The sequence below is a fragment of the Coregonus lavaretus genome (assembly GCF_964263955.1).
Source record: "Coregonus lavaretus genome assembly, contig: HAP1_SCAFFOLD_1347, whole genome shotgun sequence".
NCBI classification, from domain to species: Eukaryota; Metazoa; Chordata; class Actinopteri; order Salmoniformes; family Salmonidae; genus Coregonus; species Coregonus lavaretus.
The window spans coordinates 6919-28521 of NW_028164424.1; the positions used below are offsets into that span (position 1 = coordinate 6919).

Below are 21603 nucleotides of genomic sequence, written 5' to 3' on the forward strand. Positions count from 1 at the left end.
GTCTATAGACTTGTCTTCTCAAAACAGGCTTAAAACACAACAAGCAACAACATTTTCTCTTTCTAATCTACTGTTAACGCTTTTCACTCAGGAAGGTATGTTGTGTGAAAGAGAGACAAATAAATACTGTGGAAAGACTAACAACAACTTACACTTCCTCAAAACAGGTTGTGTTTATTCATTAGTGCCCACCGTAGCAAAACGTTTGGCAACAGAAACCGTTTAGGTCACGTTGTACAGCGTTTGGAGTAAACTGTTTATGCAACATTTTAAAACTGTTGGCTGCAGAGTAAACTAATGAACACGACCCAGGTAGTAGCCTACAACTCGGCTGTTGATGCCTGCCTCATGCTGTAACCTGTATGTAGCCTAAGGGGTGGACTATGATGCAAGCTAGATATACTGTTTTTTCAAAGCTTATCTACATTTCAGTTAGCTTCACATTCCAGATCAGACTTCACCCATAAGAATACACAGAGTGCTAGTCATCAGGAAGGTGCTCTCTCAGCAGAACAGTAGATATCTCAATGACTTGACATGTTCTGGTTGTGAATTCAGGCTACAAGGTGAGAATCTTTCCAGGGATTATTATAAAGTGTGTAGAGAAATGTAATGTATGGTGTAATTTTAGTACTGAATGGAAGTAAAACACTCAGACCTAACAGTCGACTTCTACTGAGACAGGTACGTGTCAGTTTAATCATACAAAATGGAGCTAACTGAATGTGGGCAAGTCAAATTCAATATATACATATATTATAGTTCTACATTTAATATTTCATATGATAACTGTAATTGTATCATAGTTTTACTATAGTGTAGCGATCCTTGCTATGTGAGCCACGTCACAATTCCAACCAAGTAACCCAATTGGCGCCAACAGCGCGATGCGTAGGTTGTTTGCCTTTTACACGTGCAACCTGGGTTCGCTTCCCTGCTCCACTGTTTGCTACATTGGTGTCAGAAGTGGTATGGTGTCTGTGAGGCCATCAGAATATATGGCCCGGACATGTGAGGGGTCTGAGTAGTCGAAGCACAGGACTTTTGTAGGGGACAGTGTGAGTCAGGTTACAATTCCCATTTCTGCGATGCGTAGGGTGTTTGCCTTTTTTCGCCAGCGACCTGGGTTTACCGCCCTGCCCGCTGTTTTCTACACTATTGATATCATAATCTTCCCGACATCGTTTGGACACACCTACTCATTCCAGGGTTTTTCTTTATTTTTACTAATTTTTACATTGTAGAATAATAGTGAAGACATTAAAACTATAAATAACACATATGGAATAATGTAGTAACCAAAAAAGTGTTAAACAAATCAAAATATATTTTATATTTGAGATTCTTCAAATAGCCACCCTTTGCCTTGATGACAGCTTTGCACACTCTAGGCATTCTCTCAACCAGCTTCATGAGGTAGTCACCTGGAATGCATTTCAATTAACAGGTGTGCCTTCTTAAAAGTTAATTTGTGGAATTTCTTTCCTTAATGCTTTTGAGCCAATCAGTTGTGTTGTGACAAGGTAGGGGGGTATACAGAAGATAACCCTATTTGGTAAAAGACCAAGTCCATATTATAGCAAGAACAGCTCAAAAAAGCAAAAAGAAATGAAAGTCCATCATTATTTTAAGTCATGAAGGTCAGTCAATACGTAACATTTCAAGAACTTTGAGAGTTTCTTCAAGTGCAGTCGCAAAAACCATCAAGCGCTATGATGAAACTGGCTCTCATAAGGACTGCCCCAGGAATGGAAGACCCAGAGTTACCTCTGCTGCAGAGGATACGTTCATTAGAGTTACCAGCCTCAGAAATTGCAGCCCAAACAAATGCTTCACAGAGTTCAAGTAACAGACACATCTCAACATCAACTGTTCAGAAGAGACTGTGTGAATCAGGCCTTCATGGTCGAATTGCTGCAAAGAAACCACTACTAAAGGACACCAATAATAAGAAGAGACTTGCTTGGGCCAAGAAACACGAGCAATGGACATTACACCGGTCAAAATTAGTCCTTTGGTCTAGAGTCCAAATTTGAGATTTATGGTTCCAACCGCCGTGTCTTTGTGAGAAGCGGTGTGGGTGAACGGATGATCTCGGCATGTGTAGTTCCCACCGTAAAGCATGGAGGAGGAGGTGTTATGGTGTGGGGGTGCTTTGCTGGTGACACTGTCTGTGATTTATTTAGAATTCAAGTCACACTTAACCAGCATGGCTTCCACTGCATTCTGCAGCGATACGCCATCCCATCTGGTTTGCGCTTAGTGGGACTATCATTGGTTTTTCAGCAGGACAATTACCCAACACACCTCCAGACTGTGTAAGGGCTATTTTACCAAGAAGGAGAGTGATGGAGTGCTGCATCAGATGACCTGGCCTCAACAATTCCCTGACCTCAACCAAATTGAGATGGTTTGGGATGAGTCGGACGGCAGAGTGAAGGAAAAGCAGCCAACAAGTGGTCAGCATATGTGGGAACTCCTTCAAGACTGTTGGAAAAGCATTCCAGGTGAAGCTGGTTGAGAGAATGCCAAGAGTGTGCAAAGCTATCATCAAGGCAAAGTGTGGCTATTTAAAGAATCTCAAATATAAAATATATTTTGATTTGTTTAACACTTTTTTGGTTACTACATGATTCCATATGTGTTATTTCATAGTTTTGATGTCTTCACTATTATTCTACAATGTAGAAAATAGTAAAAATAAAGAAACAATGGTTTTGGGAAACAGCTTGGAGATTTAACAATACTCCTACAAAGGTTCTAACGATTAACTTAGCCTTCAGGTGCTTTAGGGAAACCGGGCCCGGGTGGTCTCTTTAGGAAATGTTTTGAAAATATTTGGCCTAGGCTACATGCCCTGTTATTTGGACTGGAAACCGATTTGTAGGTGATCAATCCTGCTACTGATAGCCTATGTGAACTGATATGAACCGGTTTAGGCTGGTCATCTAGGATATGTAGGCTATAGCTGAGGCTTAGACCTCCATCTGCATATCACTAACAAACCGCTATTATATATTATATCCTAGCCTACTTTACATAATATAAATCTCCTACTTGTTGCAAAAATACTTTCTGAATATATCAATGATTTCCCCTCAGATCAATCATGCCCGTTTTAGCCCTTCTGTCTACATTCTCAGATACGTTTAGAAAAGAACAGATTGAAAGAAATAGTGTACTTTTAATAAATACACTAGCATGAGAGAGTGAAACGGTTGAGAGGAATGTGGCCTTGTGTTGCTGCACTGTCTATAACTACCTAAACAAATAGTAACATGGAGATGAGGTGAAAGATATCAGTCACGACTACATGTTGTTACAGGCTTTGGTATTTCCATTTATATTTTGAGGTTGGACGTTAGCATGTTGGCCGCACCTCTTGGCGCCACCTCAATAGACAGTATGCTTATGCCTGTGCTGGCTTGTCATCTCTTTAGTCAGAAGGGTTCCATCTGTTATGTGATATTGAAGAGCAGCTGGTCCAGTGTTCTGGTTGGCCTTAGAGATGTTAGAAGACTGGCACCTCTTTGTAGCTCTGCTTCTTTAAGTTGATGAACAAAGTCTTTCTGTCTTGTATCTCCCAGGGTTTGGTCTGGTTTGGTTTGGTTTGGTTTGGTCTGGTTTGGTCTGGTTTGGTTTGGTTTGGTCTGGTTTGGTCTGGTTTGGTTTGGTTTGGTTTGGTTTGGTCTGGTTTGGTCTGGTTTGGTCTGGTTTGGTTTGGTCTGGTTTGGTCTGGTTTGGTCTGGTTTGGTTTGGTTTGGTTTGGTCTGGTTTAGTCTGGTTTGGTCTGGTTTGGTTTGGTCTGGTTTGGTTTGGTCTGGTCTGGTTTGGTTTGGTCTGGTTTGGTCTGGTCTGGTTTGGTCTGGTTTGGTCTGGTTTGGTTTGGTCTGGTTTGGTTTGGTCTGGTCTGGTCTGGTCTGATTTGGTCTGGTCTGATTTGGTCTGGTTTGGTTTGGTTTGGTCTGGTTTGCTCCACTTGTTTTTTTACTCCATATTGTAAGTTGGAGGGTTTTTATTTCAGATGTCCTCGTCTGGAGCCACTTCAATGGGCACTCATGGTGGGTGTCTTTTAGGTACCACTTTCTTGTTGCTAGTCAACATTCAGTGGACACTAGGGATTGGACGATTAATACCGGAGCTCCGATGTGCCGTTGCAGTTTTCAAAGCACTACTGATTCGACACAACGTATCAATGCTTGTATCAAAGTAACAATACTACGTGATGATGACTGTCGACGCTTCGGACATCACACTACCATCTGACAGCTGTCAGAAGAGCACTGACCTCTGCTGGAAGCTTTGTGTTTTTATCTATACTGAACAAAAATACACTGCTCAAAAAAATAAAGGGAACACTTAAACAACACAATGTAACTCCAAGTCAATCACACTTCTGTGAAATCAAACTGTCCACTTAGGAAGCAACAATGATTGACAATACATTTCACATGTTGTTGTGCAAATGGAATACACAACAGGTGGAAATTATAGGCAATTAGCAAGACACCCCCAATAAAGGACTGGTTTTGCAGGTGGTGAACACAGACCACTTCTCAGTTCCTATGCTTCCTGGCTGATGTTTTGGTAACTTTTGAATGCTGGCGGTGCTTTCACTCTAGTGGAGTCTACAACCCACACAAGTGGCTCAGGTAGTGCAGCTCATCCAGGATGGCACATCAATGCGAGCTGTGGCAAGAAGGTTTGCTGTGTCTGTCAGCGTAGTGTCCAAAGCATGGAGGCGCTACCAGGAGACAGGCCAGTACATAAGGAGACGTGGAGGAGGCCGTAGGAGGGCAACAACCCAGCAGCAGGACTGCTTCCTCCGCCTTTGTGCTAGGAGGAGCAGGAGGAGCACTGCCAGAGCCCTGCAAAATGACCTCCAGCAGGCCACAAATGTGCATGTGTCTTCTCAAACGGTCAGAAACAGACTCCATGAGGGTGGTATGAGGGCCCGACGTCCACAGGTGGGGGTTGTGCTTACAGCCCAACACCGTGCAGGACGTTTGGCATTTGCCAGAGAACACCAAGATTGGCAAATTCGCCACTGGCGCCCTGTGCTCTTCTCAGATGAAAGCAGGTTCACACTGAGCACATGTGACAGACGTGACAGAGTCTGGAGACGCTGTGGAAACGTTCTGCTGCATGCAACATCCTCCAGCATGACCGGTTTGGCGGTGGGTCAGTCATGGTGTGGGGTGGCATTTCTTTGGGGGGCCGCACAGCCCTCCATGTGCTCGCCAGAGGTAGCCTGACTGCCATTAGGTACCGAGATGAGATCCTCAGACCCCTTGTGAGACCATATGCTGGTGCGGTTGGCCCTGGATTCCTCCTAATGCAAGACAATCATGACTGTAAGTCGCTTTGGATAAAAGCGTCTGCTAAATGGCATATTTTATTATATTATTATTACAATGCTAGACCTCATGTGGCTGGAGTGTGTCAGCAGTTCCTGCAAGAGGAAGGCATTGATGCTATGGACTGGCCCGCCCGTTCCCCAGACCTGAATCCAATTGAGCACATCTGGGGACATCATGTCTCACTCCATCCACCAACGCCACGTTGCACCACAGACTGTCCAGGAGTTGGTGGATGCTTTAGTCCAGGTCTGGGAGGAGATCCCTCAGGAGACCATCCGCCACCTCATCAGGAGCATGCCCAGGCGTTGTAGGGAGGTCATACAGGCACGTGGAGGCCACACACACTACTGAGCCTCATTTTGACTTGTTTTAAGGACATTACATCAAAGTTGGATCAGCCTGTAGTGTGGTTTTCCACTTTAATTTTGAGGGTGACTCCAAATCCTGACCTCCATGGGTTGATAAATTTGATTTCCATTGATATTTTTTGTGTGATTTTGTTGTCAGCACATTCAACTAAGTAAAGAAAAAAGTATTTAATAAGATTATTTCATTCATTCAGATCTAGGATGTGTTATTTTAGTGTTCCCTTAATTTTTTTTGAGCAGTGTATAAACGCAACATGTAAAGTGTTGGTCCCATGTTTCATGAGCTGAAATAAAATATCCCAGAAATGTTTCATATGCACAAAAAGCATATTTCTCTCCGATTTTGTGCACACATTTGTTAACATCCCTGTTAGTGAGCATTTATCCGTTGGCAAGATAATCCATCCACCTGACAGGGGTGGAATATCAAGAAGCTGATTAAACAGCATGATCATTACACAGGTACACCTTGTGCTGGGGACAATAAAAGGCCACTCGAAAATGTGCAGTTTTGTCACAAAACATAATGCCACAGATGTCTCAGGTTTTGAGGGAGCGTGCCATTGGCATGCTGACTGCAGGAATGTCCACCAGAGCTGTTGCCAGAGAATTACATTGGTGTCAGAAGTGGAATGGCGGCTGTGAGGCCATCAGAACGCACGGCCCGGACGTGTGAGTAGTCGACTTCCTGGTCGGAGGGGGCAGTGTGAGCCACATTCCAATTCCCACCATGTGGGTTAACCCTATTGGTGCGATGCGTAGGTTGTTTGCCTTTTACACGTGCAACCTGGGTTCGCTTCCCTGCCCCGCTGTTTGCTACATTGGTGTCAGAAGTAGTATGGTGTCTGTGAGGCCATCAGAATGCACGGCCCGGATGTGTGAGGGGTCTGAGTAGTCGAAGCACGGGACTTGCTTTTATAGGGGGCAGTGTGAGCCAGGTTACAATTCCCATCGCAGCAATAGGTTTAACCCTATAGACAGGTTATAATTAGGTTTAACCCTATAGACAGGTTATAATTAGGTTTAACCCTATAGACAGGTTATAATTAGGTTTAACCCTATAGACAGGTTATAATTAGGTTTAACCCTATAGACAGGTTATAATTAGGTTTAACCCTATAGACAGGTTATAATTAGGTTTAACCCTATAGACAGGTTATAATTAGGTTTAACCCTATAGACAGGTTATAATTAGGTTTAACCCTATAGACAGGTTATAATTAGGTTTAACCCTATAGACAGGTTATAATTAGGTTTAACCCTATAGACAGGTTATAATTAGGTTTAACCCTATAGACAGGTTATAATTAGGTTTAACCCTATAGACAGGTTATAATTAGGTTTAACCCTATAGACAGGTTATAATTAGGTTTAACCCTATAGACAGGTTATAATTAGGTTTAACCCTATAGACAGGTTATAATTAGGTTTAACCCTATAGACAGGTTACAATTAGGTTTAACCCTATAGACAGGTTATAATTAGGTTTAACCCTATAGACAGGTTATAATTAGGTTTAACCCTATAGACAGGTTATAATTAGGTTTAACCCTATAGACAGGTTATAATTAGGTTTAACCCTATAGACAGGTTATAATTAGGTTTAACCCTATAGACAGGTTATAATTAGGTTTAAGCCTATAGACAGGTTATAATTAGGTTTAACCCTATAGACAGGTTATAATTAGGTTTAACCCTATAGACAGGTTATAATTAGGTTTAACCCTATAGACAGGTTATAATTAGGTTTAACCCTATAGACAGGTTATAATTAGGTTTAACCCTATAGACAGGTTATAATTAGGTTTAACCCTATAGACAGGTTATAATTAGGTTTAACCCTATAGACAGGTTATAATAAGGTTTAACCCTATAGACAGGTTATAATTAGGTTTAACCCTATAGACAGGTTATAATTAGGTTTAACCCTATAGACAGGTTATAATTAGGTTTAACCCTGTAGACAGGTTATAATTAGGTTTAACCCTATAGACAGGTTATAATTAGGTTTAACCATGTAGACAGGTTATAATTAGGTTTAACCCTATTGACAGGTTATAATTAGGTTTAACCCTATAGACAGGTTATAATTAGGTTTAACCCTATAGACAGGTTATAATTAGGTTTAACCCTATAGACAGGTTATAATTAGGTTTAACCCTATAGACAGGTTATAATTAGGTTGAACCCTATAGACAGGTTATAATTAGGTTTAACCCTATAGACAGGTTATAATTAGGTGTAACCCTATAGACAGGTTATAATTAGGTTTAACCCTATAGACAGGTTATAATTAGGTTTAACCCTATAGACAGGTTATAATTAGGTTTAACCCTATAGACAGGTTATAATTAGGTTTAACCCTATAGACAGGTTATAATTAGGTTTAACCCTATAGACAGGTTATAATTAGGTTCAACCCTATAGACAGGTTATAATTAGGTTTAACCCTATAGACAGGTTATAATTAGGTTTAACCCTATAGACAGATTATAATTAGGTTCAACCCTATAGACAGGTTATAATTAGGTTTAACCCTATAGACAGATTATAATTAGGTTCAACCCTATAGACAGGTTATAATTAGGTTTAACCCTATAGACAGGTTATAATTAGGTTCAACCCTATAGACAGGTTATAATTAGGTTCAACCCTATAGACAGGTTATAATTAGGTTTAACCCTATAGACAGATTATAATTAGGTTCAACCCTATAGACAGGTTATAATTAGGTTTAACCCTATAGACAGGTTATAATTAAGTTTAACCCTACTGCTGCGATGCTTAGGGTGTTTGCCTTTTACGCCAGCGACCTGGGTTCACTGCCCTGCCCCCCTGTTTTCTACAATATTAATATCACAGGCTACCCGTGTTCAAATTAAGATCCTACATCTGTACACATAATTAGTACAGTGGGTATACAGTTGGTATACAGATATACAGTACAGTGGGAATACAGTTGGTATACAGATATACAGTACAGTGGGAATACAGTTGGTATACAGATATACAGTACAGTGGGTATACAGTTGATATACAGATATACAGTACAGTGGGAATACAGTTGGTATACAGATATACAGTAGAGTGGGAATACAGTTGATATACAGATATACAGTACAGTGGGTATACAGTTGATATACAGATATACAGTACAGTGGGAATACAATTGATATACAGATATACAGTACAGTGGGAATACAGTGGATATACAGATATACAGTACAGTGGGAATACAGTTGATATACAGATATACAGTACAGTGGGTATACAGTTGATATACAGATATACAGTACAGTGGGTATACAGTTGGTATATAGATATACAGTGCAGTGGGAATACAGTTGATATACAGATATACAGTACAGTGGGAATACAGTTGATATACAGATATACAGTACAGTGGGTATACAGTTGATATACAGATATACAGTACAGTGGGAATACAATTGATATACAGATATATAGTACATTGGGAATACAGTTGATATACAGATATACAGTACAGTGGATATACAGTTGATATACAGTGGATGTCCACATATACAGTACCAGTATAAATATATTTAAGAGAGATGAACAGAGTGCTAATGCCGTATAGTTCAGTTATTTAGTGTACACTTCAGAGATGACTTGATGTGGTGAGCAGCATAGAGTGTATAGTCATTTAGTCTCTATGGACCAGATGGTAGTGTACAGTTCAGAGATGGCTTGATGTGGTGTGCAGCATAGAGTGTATAGTCCTTTAGTCTCTATGGACCAGATGGTAGTGTACAGTTCAGAGATGGGTTGATGTGGTGTGCAGCATAGAGTGTATAGTCCTTTAGTCTCTATGGACCAGATGGTAGTGTACAGTTCAGAGATGGCTTGATGTGTTGAGCAGTATAGAGTGTATAGTCCTTTAGTCTCTATGGGCCAGATGGTAGTGTACAGTTCAGAGATGGCTTGATGTGGTGTGCAGCATAGAGTGTATAGTCCTTTAGTCTCTATGGGCCAGATGGTAGTGTACAGTTCAGAGATGGCTTGATGTGGTGTGCAGCATAGAGTGTATAGTCCTTTAGTCTCTATGGGCCAGATGGCCAGTTGGTGAGGGCTACAGCATGGGGAAAGAAACTGTTCAGATGGGGTCTATAACATCCAATCACATAGGTTTACAGCAGCTGACAGTTGCAACGTTATTGCTACTAACTCAAACTGCCTTATTTAGATAAAAACATAATCTCTGTACAGATGTAGGATCTTAATTTGATCACCCTGTTGCAAGAGAACTAAAACTTGTAGTGTATTTGAGTATATTTAAGCTTTAAAAAAGGTTTCTGAAGATGATCAATTCCACTTTTCTATTAAAATAAATGTTCATTAATTATAATCCACATAATAATTCAAATGTCCTGTTGCTGCAGGATTATTTTCCTGCTGTAGCAAACTGGCTAAAATTAAGATCCTACATCTGTAGCAATACACCTCTCTTTGATGTACATGGCTATATCAGGATTGACTTTTGACCATTTGACATCTTTTATTTACTGTTGTTTAGGCTGGTTGAATGAGTCGCCTATAAAAGCTACTTCATCTGCAAGAGAACAGGCGGCTGAACCAGCGACTGTAAGAAGTTATGTGATTTCCTCATATGAACGTGAAAGTAAGTGTGTAGCCTACGCAGTTACACAATGGCTGTTGAAACTGTGGCATGTATTTCTCGGTAACATTAGAAGTCAGATAAATGTGTTGATATGTAGGAAAGACGGGCAGACCCTGGTAAGGCTAAACTACAAACTATTATAAGGTTAGGTCGACTTCAGACATTCAATAGTCAGAGTAGGTTTGAGCTATGATCACATATCATGCTGACAAACCTGATAGTCTCCGTTGGAAATGGTGTGTAAAATACCATGCCTAGGCTACAAGCTCTGTCCTGCTACTGGTAGGTCTATAACGTTATGGGAACTGATCTGAACAGGTTTAGGCTTGTCATCTAGGATATGTAGGCTATAGCTGAGGTATAGACCTCCATCTGTATCAGGACTAGGCTCCTGCTACTGGTAGGTCTATAACGTTATGGGAACTGATCTGAACAGGTTTAGGCTGGTCATCTAGGATATGTAGGCTATAGCTGAGGTATAGACCTCCATCTGTATCAGGACTAGGCTCCTGCTACTGTTACTGTTAGAACGTTATGGGAACTGATCTGAACAGGTTTAGGCTGGTCATCTAGGCTATAGCTGAGGTCAGTGGCGATTTTAGCATGTCAATCTTGGTGGGGCAAAACATAAATAAAGGGGGATGCATGCCAGCAAAGCCACTCCACAACACAACACTAAACAATACATTCATTGCACTATAATGGTGAGAAACGGTGGCCACAAACTGTTAGGGCCTACATAAAGCAGAGTCCCAACCGCAGAGTCCCGACAGCAGAGTCCCGACAGCAGAGTCCCGACAGCAGAGTCCCGACAGCAGAGTCCCAACAGCAGAGTCCCGACAGCAGAGTCCCAACAGCAGAGTCCCAACAGCAGAGTCCCAACAGCAGACTCCCGACAGCAGAGTCCCAACAGCAGAGTCCCAACAGCAGAGTCCCAACAGCAGAGTCCCAACAGCAGAGTCCCAACAGCTGCCCTATCATTTCTCTCCATTATTTCTCTTCATATGACAAGGAATAAAAAGGATTTGCCTGTAGATTGTCGACCTGATTCATGATGATGACTGCTGGCTAAGATTTTGAAAGTATGATGTTGACATGATCAGTCCAATCAAAGCTACTGTAGATATAATGTGATTTGACGTCATTTTATCTGTGGCCAATGACCTTCTAGGATGGGCACTTCTAATGTAACTCTGTGGCAGCACCCAAGGGGCTTGAATTTTCTTGCTCTACCCTTAGACTTGGCAGTGACGTAGTGTCCCCATGAGTGACAGAACACTGAGCCAATCACGGCGCAGCGCTCCGTATTTTCTTCTGGCTTGCCCCACCACCACAGAAAGCACTGAGCTAGGCTGAAACACCTGCATTTTGGAGCTGCCTTACTCAAGAAAACAAAAAAGAGACCATGTTTGTATGCGGCTATATTAACTCAATGATATATATATTTTTTTGTATTTTTTGCAAACTGATATGTGACACGTATTAATGCCAAAATAACATGCAAAACAGGAAAGGCCACCTGCCCTTAATGACGGGTCGCTGGTTGAGAGAATGCCAAGAGTGTGCAAAGCTGTCATCAAGGAAAAAGGGTGGCTATTTGAAGAATCTCAAATATAAAATATATTTTGATTTATTTAACACTTTTTTGGTTACTACATGATTCCATATGCGTTATTCCATAGTGTTGATGTCTTCACTATTATTCTACAATGTAGAAAATAGTAAAAAAAAAATGAGAAAAACCCTTGAATGAGTATGTGTTCCAAAACTATTGACCGGTAGTGTATATATGTTTTACATTGTTAGCAAACTGATATGTGACACGTATTAATGCCACAATAACATGCAAAACAGGAAAGGCCACCTGCCCTGAATGACGGGTCGCCACTTGCTGAGGTATAGACCTTGATCTGCTTTACACAACAACAACAAAAAACTGTTATACATTATAACCTAGCCTACTTTAAATAATATAAAATCTCTTAATTGTTGCAAGAAACCTTTCTGTATAGATCACTGATCCCCCCCAGATCAATCAAGCCTGTTTTAGCCCTTCTGTCTACATTCTCAGATATGTTTAGAAAAGAACAGATTCAAAAAAATAAATAAATGCCCGACTTTTAATGAATACAAATAAGTGTGTGACATGGCCATGGTGAAGAGATGTCACAACTACATATTCATGTGATTGCATTAAATCACCTGACTGTTTCGATATGTCTGTTAGTAAATGTTTTGTAAGAGATAATTAATAAATGATAACAATTCACATTCAAGAATTACTGTGTTAACTACAACCAACATGTTGGATCTCTGTTTAGGGGTCAGTGGTCTAAAATGAGTCTCTCTGGGGAGAGAGAGGAGGGGGGCCCTGCCTCTAAAATGAGTCTCTCTGGGGAACATGACACCAAAGCTAAGAGGTGAGATGACAATTTTGTTTAAGAATTATTACGAGTTTATTTCCTAAATGCTATTTCCACAATTTTTCACATGTGTTTTTTAATCAGAAATGGTTGCTTATGGGTACCTTCAATATTACTGTTCTCAGATGTTTAATTAATAGATTTTAGATGTATATCATTATTATTATTTTTATTGCAAAACGCTATATATCCATTGTTTAGCTGAAATTGAATGTTCGTATCCTGTATATTTGACTGTATTATCTGGTTGTCTCACCTAGCTATCTTAAGATGAATGCACTTACTGTAAATCGCTCTGGGTAAGAGCATCTGCTAAACAGGTGGGGCTCTGCCCTGAATGACAGGTCGCCACTGCTCCAAAGCAACTACATGTTGCACAGGAACCACTGACTCGCTGCATGTTTCTATTATCAAGACACCTGCTGGTACCTCTTAACTGGTTAGTACAGCTCATGAGGTGTCCTAAATATCTGCCAACTAGGTGGGACACTTATGAATAAAGAGGCTTCATGCATAGCTTTAATTTATACCCATAAGAGTAGGACTAAAATGGCTTTATTGTCAGCACTTATACGACACATTTTCTACTCTGAGACGCTTTTTGGATATGAGCCCAGATCTCAAAACATTGTTTTAAAAAACGAATCATTTTGTTTTACATAATTAAAAATGAATATTACTAATGTAAGCCACTGTAAAGACTGGGTTTAGTTTATTGTGTGGCTCTGCTCATGTCCGCGTTCTGATACTGTCCGCGTCCCCGTACAGAACTGTCCGCGTCCACGTACGGTTTGGTGCCAAGGATATTGTCCAGTTACGCGCAGAGTGGGCTGAGGTGATGTTGGGAAATAACGACGGAGTTCGTTACAGTGCTGAGACACCGAAGTTTATTGTTCAATTTGCTTTTTTGCGTAATGGTCAGTGACAGTATGAGTGTAGCCAGATCCTTTTCACTCGCTATCCTTGTTTCATCTTGTGGTTCAACGGGTTCGTCATCATCCTCGAGGGACAGACGAACGACCTGCTAGCTATCCAAGCTAGTCGGTACAGCTAGCTAAGCTAGCTACTCTTTACCAGCAGCATCCTAGTTATCCTAGCTACCACTACATCATCACCGGCTGCCTGCATTTCTTGTGGACCGATGGAGCTCCCTGGTTGTTTCTTCCACCTGTTAAATACGGTGGAGGGCTTCTCCCTCTCTCGTTGACGGATGCTGGCTACCTACCATCCCTCTGTCCGGTTCTCCTCTCTTCACTAGATGGACGGTAACTTTAGTGTTTAACCCCTCTGTGTCCAAGGACTGAACTTTTTGAATATTATTTTCGGTGTGCCTCAAGTTACATTTTTTACGAAGTTTATTTCTGATAAAATTAGTTAATTGCATCCGCCATGGAGCCCAGTTTCATAATATTACCTTCTGTCCCTGGTTATGAAGTAATCGCGAAAAAACAGGCATTAGATTTAGGCATTTTTCACCCTGCCAGCTCCTATTAGTTCTACTGTAGGTTTACCTCAGGTAACTTATTATTAACAAGGTTACGGTTACTTGGCGAGCGCGCTCAATGTTAACCTGAGTACATGTTGTGGTGAGCCACAGTCTAAGAGGTGTTGTCTGGCGCAAAGCCATCAAACGTTAAACATTTTCTGGTCATGGTTAAACATATTTGTTTTAAGAAAAAAGTGTACAATCTAAACAAAACTCATGTCCCTGTCCTCTTTTTCAAGATGTGGCAGATTTAAACAGCCAGAATACATTTTTTTATGAAGAAATAAAAAAAATTCTGATGACTTGTTGTTTCTAAATGGCTGCTGGGTAATTTGATATGCATCGAAATCTTCGTTCATAGGCATCAAATTGAGCGAATGCTGCGCAGGTTCACTGAGTTGCAAACCAAATGGGTATAATGGGGTGATTGTTTGCTAATTGGGTGGTCTAGCTAATGGATTTGTAGATCTGACACAGTTGCTACCTCAGATTATGAGCCTAGCAAGTGTCATATAGCTCAGTTGGTACAGCATGGCGCTTGCAACGCCAGGGTTGTGGGTTCGTTTCCCACGGGGGGCCAGTATGAAAATGTATGCACTCACTAACTGTAAGTCGCTCTGGATAAGAGCGTCTGCTAAATATGTAAAATGTAAATGTAAAAAATTTAATGAATGAGTTATGTAGTACCCACAGATGGCCAAAGGGAGGCGCATAAAGAGGAAGAGCTATAAACCCATACTGTTTTTTGCCATATAAACCCTAAACCTAACAATCAATCAAATGTATTTATAAAGCCCTTTTTACACCAGCAGATGTCACAAAGTGCTATACAGAAACTCTTACCCTACTTATAACCTATTTTAGCCGTAACCCTAACCCCTAATTCTAGGGTAGGGTAGCCTAGAACACTTTTAGAAACTATTTTAGTAATAATATTATCTTAATAAATACAATTATAGTATTAAATAGTGTTTTAATTATTTTGTTGTTATTTTATTATATGTATAATAGCAAGACAGAACACTTGATAAATAAGACACATTTGTTTTATTTTTCAAATGTGGTTGAATTGGGTGACCAGCAATTGGCGTGGGGCAGGTTTGAGACTGATCTAATACACTTTATTTCTCAGCTGCCTCACCAACGTCTGAACGTGAATTAATAACTTTTAATAGCTAAATATTTCCAATAGATGGCAGCATAAGACCACGAAGCATCAGTTATAGGCTACAAGCAGCAATATGATTGACATAAAATAGCATATATAAATATATAATAGGTTATTTAGCAGACGCTCTTATCCAGAGCGACTTACAGGAGCAATTAGGGTTAAGTGCCTTGCTCAAGGGCACATCGACAGATTTTTCACCTAGTCGGCTCGGGGATTAGAACCAGCAACCTTTCGGTTACTGGCACAACGCTCTTAACCACTAAGCTACCTGCCACCCGCATGCAACCAAATACTATGTGTCCCATGATTTTCTGAAATGGTCACTCATTACTTTAGTTAGCTATATATCTCGTATTAGGCCTGTGATGCTTTTGGAAGAGCAATTAAATAGTGACTATAGCAGGTGTTGAACCCCTGGTAAATAATCACTAGTCAGATGCTCCAACCTCAACCCTAGTATACATGCATTTTTAAATATCTAATATTGCGATTAAACAACCTCGGAATAGAAAAGACAAGAGTGCGTCTTCCAGCCCACCAATAAATTACATCATGCAACCCTTGCGGTTAGCAAATGTACCTCAACATCCCCCTCGCTTGTGCTAGAAGGCAGAGTGCTCGCTGCTAGTTGATGAATCTGACAATGAATGTACTAGGAAAATACGTTTTTCTCGACCAGAGGTGACTAAATTAATGTTCAGGCTTATTGATAATAATTATAGTAATGAAGTATAATTTCAAAACATGAGTATAAAAACAGGTAATAATAAACATGAATCATCATTATATTATTTCACAGAAATCTGTTAAATGCTTTTTCAGTCGTTCCTCTTGCGTTAGCAGTGTGGAAAGGAACAGTAAAATGCATGTGCAGGAGTTTTCCTGTGAGGAGGAGTGGTGGTGTATCCAGGGAGAAAACTAAACTAACCTTCTGAAATGTCATTCGTGATCTTATGCCTCCATCTTTTGGAATTATTTAGTAACTGCAGTAGTACTGAATAAAGTATATCCTTACTAAAGTAGTAATTACTCAGAATTGCAAAATATGACATTTTCAAGTTCATTTTACCACTTACGACCATAACATAACAATTTATAGCAGAACAAACAATGAAACTGACATAAACCAAAAACACCATAAGTTTAGTTATATACTATTTATTTAGATGGGTGACATTATCTGCCAAAGTAACACCACTGTAGATAAAGAAGAGCTCTCCAGTAGGTGAACCAAAACTTTCAAAGACCATTTTCTCAAAATTGAGGTTACAAGTTTATCATCTTTCAAAGCAGAATTACTTTCCCATTGTTCCTCAACTGTAGTGTATGATATACCTTTTTCTAGCTGAGTCTCTACTTTTATCCAATGTCAAAAACACAAATGTCAAATTTTGCTACATAAAATTGAGCTGATCGGTCACATTTGACTATGTAAAACTTAGCAGTACTACTGAGGCAGATATATATTATTACTGTGTAAAACCTAGCAATACTACTTATTTCTCTGAGAGTGAGACAGATATATATTATTACTGTGTAAAACCTAGCAGTACTACTTATTTCTCTGAGAGTGAGGCAGATATATATATATTATTACTGTGTAAAACCTAGCAGTACTACTTATTTCTCTGAGAGTGAGGCAGATATATTATTACTGTGTAAAACCTAGCAGTACTACTTATTTCTCTGAGAGTGAGGCAGATATATAGCATTGTGCAAAAAAACATGATTATTTGTCTCTCTGAAGTGAAACCATCAAGTGATAGATTTTAAACAAATACATGTCTGTCATCGAACAACCCCATGCCATGATTAGCTACTGAAAAAACACACCAATCTCTTTAATAATTTCTTTAAACAATAAAGGCTAATTTACCAACATTTCTGAAAATGGATATATAGCGTTTTGGAATGAAACTCTTGTTTCCCCATCTGAGCTCAGAGTAGATGAGAGACGTAATGTTTGTCTCTGTTGTGTTGAAGCCCAATCAAGCAGGAGAGACCAGCCTCCCCTGTACCCAGCTGTGTGTCCATGAAGAGTGACAAGTCTATGGATCTACCTATATTCTTCAGAGAGGGAGACCTTTCTAGTGAACAAAGGTAAGAAGATCTCATGGGTCATGGTCAGTGAGTTAAACAACACTGTCTCTAGTCATTTCTCCTCTCCCATTTTCCCATTTCTTTTTGTTGTTTTCATAATCCATATGCTAAATATTTTTTCCATTTTCATAGTCCTGAAACAATATTAAACAAACACAACATTCCCTGTGTGTGTGTGTGTGTGTGAGTGTGTGTGTGTGTGTGTGTGTGTGTGAGTGTGTGTGTGTGTGTGCACTCCCTGGATGAGGCGATGTAATCTCTATCCTGATTGCCTAGTCACTTTTACCCCTACCTACATGTACATATTTCCTAAATTACCTCAACTACCTGGTACCCCTGCACGTTGACTCAGTACTGGTACTCCTTGTATATAGTCTAGTTATTACCTCAACTACCTGGTACCCCTGCACATTGACTCAGTACTGGTACTCCTTGTATATAGTCTAGTTATTACCTCAACTTCCTGGTACCCCTGCACATTGACTCAGTACTGGTACTCCTTGTATATAGTCTAGTTATTACATCAACTACCTGGTACCCCTGCACATTGACTCAGTACTGGTACTCCTTGTATATAGTCTAGTTATTACCTCAACTACCTTGTACCCCTGCACATTGACTCAGTAATGGTACTCCTTGTATATAGTCTAGTTATTACCTCAACTACCTGGTACACTGGACATTGACTCAGTACTGGTACTCCTTGTATAAAGTCTAGTTATTACCACAACTACCTGGTACCCCTGCACATTGACTGAGTACGGGTACTCCTTGTATATAGTCTAGTTATTACCTCAACTACCTGGTACCCCTGTACATTGACTCAGTACTGGTACTCCTTGTATATAGTCTAGTTATTACCTCAACTATCTGGTACCCCTGCACATTGACTCAGTACTGGTACTCTTTGTATATAGTCTAGTTATTACCTCAACTACCTGGTACCCTGCACATTGACTCAGTACTGGTACTCCTTGTATATAGTCTAGTTATTACCTCAACTACCTGGTACCCCTGCACATTGACTCAGTACTGGTACTCCTTGTATATAGTCTAGTTATTACCTCAACTACCTGGTACCCCTGCACATTGACTCAGTACTGGTACTCCTTGTATATAGTCTAGTTATTACCTCAACTACCTGGTACCCTGCACATTGACTCAGTACTGGTACTCCTTGTATATAGTCTAGTTATTACCTCAACTACCTGGTACCCTGCACATTGACTCAGTACTGGTACTCCTTATATATAGTCTAGTTATTACCTCAACTACCTGGTACCCTGCACATTGACTCAGTACTGGTACTCCTTGTATATAGTCTAGTTATTACATCAACTACCTGGTACCCCTGCACATTGACTCAGTACTGGTACTCCTTGTATATAGTCTAGTTATTACCTCAACTACCTGGTACCCTGCACATTGATTCAGTACTGGTACTCCTTGTATATATTCTAGTTATTACCTCAACTACCTGGTACCCCTGGACATTGACTCGGTACTGGTACTCCTTGTATATAGTCTAGTTATTACATCAACTACCTGGTACCCTGCACATTGACTCAGTACTGGTACTCCTTGGATATAGTCTAGTTATTACCTCAACTTCCTGGTACCCCTGCACATTGACTCAGTACTGGTACTCCTTGTATATAGTCTAGTTATTACCTCAACTACCTGGTACCCTGCACATTGACTCAGTACTGGTACTCCTGGTATATAGTCTAGTTATTACCTCAACTACCTGGTAACCTGCACATTGACTCAGTACTGGTACTCCTTGTATATAGTCTAGTTATTACCTCAACTACCTGGTACCCCTGCACATTGACTCAGTACTGGTACTCCTTGTATATAGTCTAGTTATTACCTCAACTTCCTGGTACCCCTGCACATTGACTCAGTACTGGTACTCCTTGTATATAGTCTAGTTATTACCTCAACTACCTGGTACCCTGCACATTGACTCAGTACTGGTACTCCTGGTATATAGTCTAGTTATTACCTCAACTACCTGGTACCCTGCACATTGACTCAGTACTGGTACTCCTTGTATATAGTCTAGTTATTACCTCAACTACCTGGTACCCTGCACATTGACTCAATACTGGTACTCCTTGTATTTAGTCTAGTTATTACATCAACTACCTGGTACCCCTGCACATTGACTCAGTACTGGTACTCCTTGTATATAGTCTAGTTATTACCTCAACTACCTTGTACCCCTGCACATTGACTCAGTACTGGTACTCCTTGTATATAGTCTAGTTATTACCTCAACTACCTGGTACCCCTGGACATTGATTCAGTACTGGTACTCCTTGTATATAGTCTAGTTATTACCTCAACTACCTGGTACCCCTGCACATTGACTCAGTACTGGTACTCCTTGTATATAGTCTAGTTATTACCTCAACTACCTGGTACCCCTGCACATTGACTCAGTACTGGTACTCCTTGTATATAATCTAGTTATTACCTCAACTATCTGGTACCCCTGCACATTGACTCAGTACTGGTACTCCTTGTATATAGTCTAGTTATTACCTCAACTACCTGGTACCCTGCACATTGACTCAGTACTGGTACTCCTTGTATATAGTCTAGTTATTACATCAACTACCTGGTACCCCTGCACATTGACTCAGTACTGGTACTCCTTGTATATAGTCTAGTTATTACCTCAACTACCTGGTACCCCTGCACATTGACTCAGTACTGGTACTCCTTGTATATAGTCTAGTTATTACCTCAACTACCTGGTACCCCTGCACATTAACTCAGTACTGGTACTCCTTGTATATAGTCTAGTTATTACCTCAACTTCCTGGTACCCCTGCACATTGACTCAGTACTGGTACTCCTTGTATATAGTCTAGTTATTACCTCAACTACCTGGTACCCTGCACATTGACTCAGTACTGGTACTCCTTGTATATAGTCTAGTTATTACCTCAACTACCTGGTACCCTGCACATTGACTCAGTACTGGTACTCCTCATATATAGTCTAGTTATTACCTCAACTACCTGGTACCCCTGCACATTGACTCAGTACTGGTACTCCTTGTATATAGTCTAGTTATTACCTCAACTACCTGGTACCCTGCACATTGACTCAGTACTGGTACTCCTTATATATAGTATAGTTATTACCTCAACTACCTGGTACCCCTGCACATTGACTCAGTACTGGTACACCTTGTATATAGTCTAGTTATTACCTCAACTACCTGGTACCCCTGGACATAGACTCAGTACTGGTACTCCTTGTATATAGCCTCATTACTACCTCAACTACCTGGTACCCCTGCACATTGACTCATTACTGGTACTCCTTATATATAGTCTAGTTATTACCTCAACTACCTGGTACCCCTGCACATTGACTCAGTACTGGTACTCCTTGTATATAGTCTAGTTATTACCTCAACTACCTGGTACCCCTGCACATTGACTCAGTACTGGTACTCCTTGTATATAGTCTAGTTATTACCTCAACTACCTGGTACCCCTGCACATTGACTCAGTACTGGTACTCCTTATAGCCTCATTATTATTATTTTATTATGTTACTATTTCCTTTTTTTATTTAGTGAATTTTTGTGACTTTTGAACTCTGCATTGTTGGGAAAGGGCTCATAAGTAAGCATTTCACGGTAAAGTGTACCACTGTTGTATTCGGCGCATGTGAGAAATACAATTTGATTTGATTTGAAGCTCATGCGCAGAAATACGTCATTGAGTCTAATGGTCGTCTTGTGCCGAACTGCACATGTGCTGGATGTCAAATCAAAGGCACTCCTTCGATAAAAAGTTGTTTTTGACTAACATGAAAATGTGTCCGTTTGTTTAACTACTTAAGACAGAACATTTTCAAAATGAACAACTAAGGAAGTGATTTTTACCTCTCATTGACTTCTCAAACCCCAAACCCTGGCCTTGTCTGATTCATATGTATTCCCAGAAGACATTTTGTACATCAGCAGTTGCCACAAAGTGCTTATATAGAAACCCAGTCTAAAACCACAAAGAGATAGCAATGCAGATG

At 40.3% G+C, this 21603-nt stretch overlaps 1 protein-coding gene across 1 annotated transcript in view; it reads left to right on the plus strand.

Moving 5' to 3' along the window:
• Positions 1-459: 459 nt before the first annotated feature.
• LOC311117035 (NACHT, LRR and PYD domains-containing protein 12-like) overlaps positions 460-21603 on the plus strand; it is a 41243-nt gene continuing 20099 nt past the window's right edge. Inside the window, exons 1-4 of the mRNA XM_084192031.1 lie at positions 460-566; positions 10266-10370; positions 12692-12790; positions 17434-17550. Of these exons, the coding sequence (XP_084048157.1) occupies positions 12708-12790; positions 17434-17550 (200 nt within the window). The 5' untranslated portion in view covers positions 460-566; positions 10266-10370; positions 12692-12707. The remainder of the gene's footprint in view (positions 567-10265; positions 10371-12691; positions 12791-17433; positions 17551-21603) is intronic.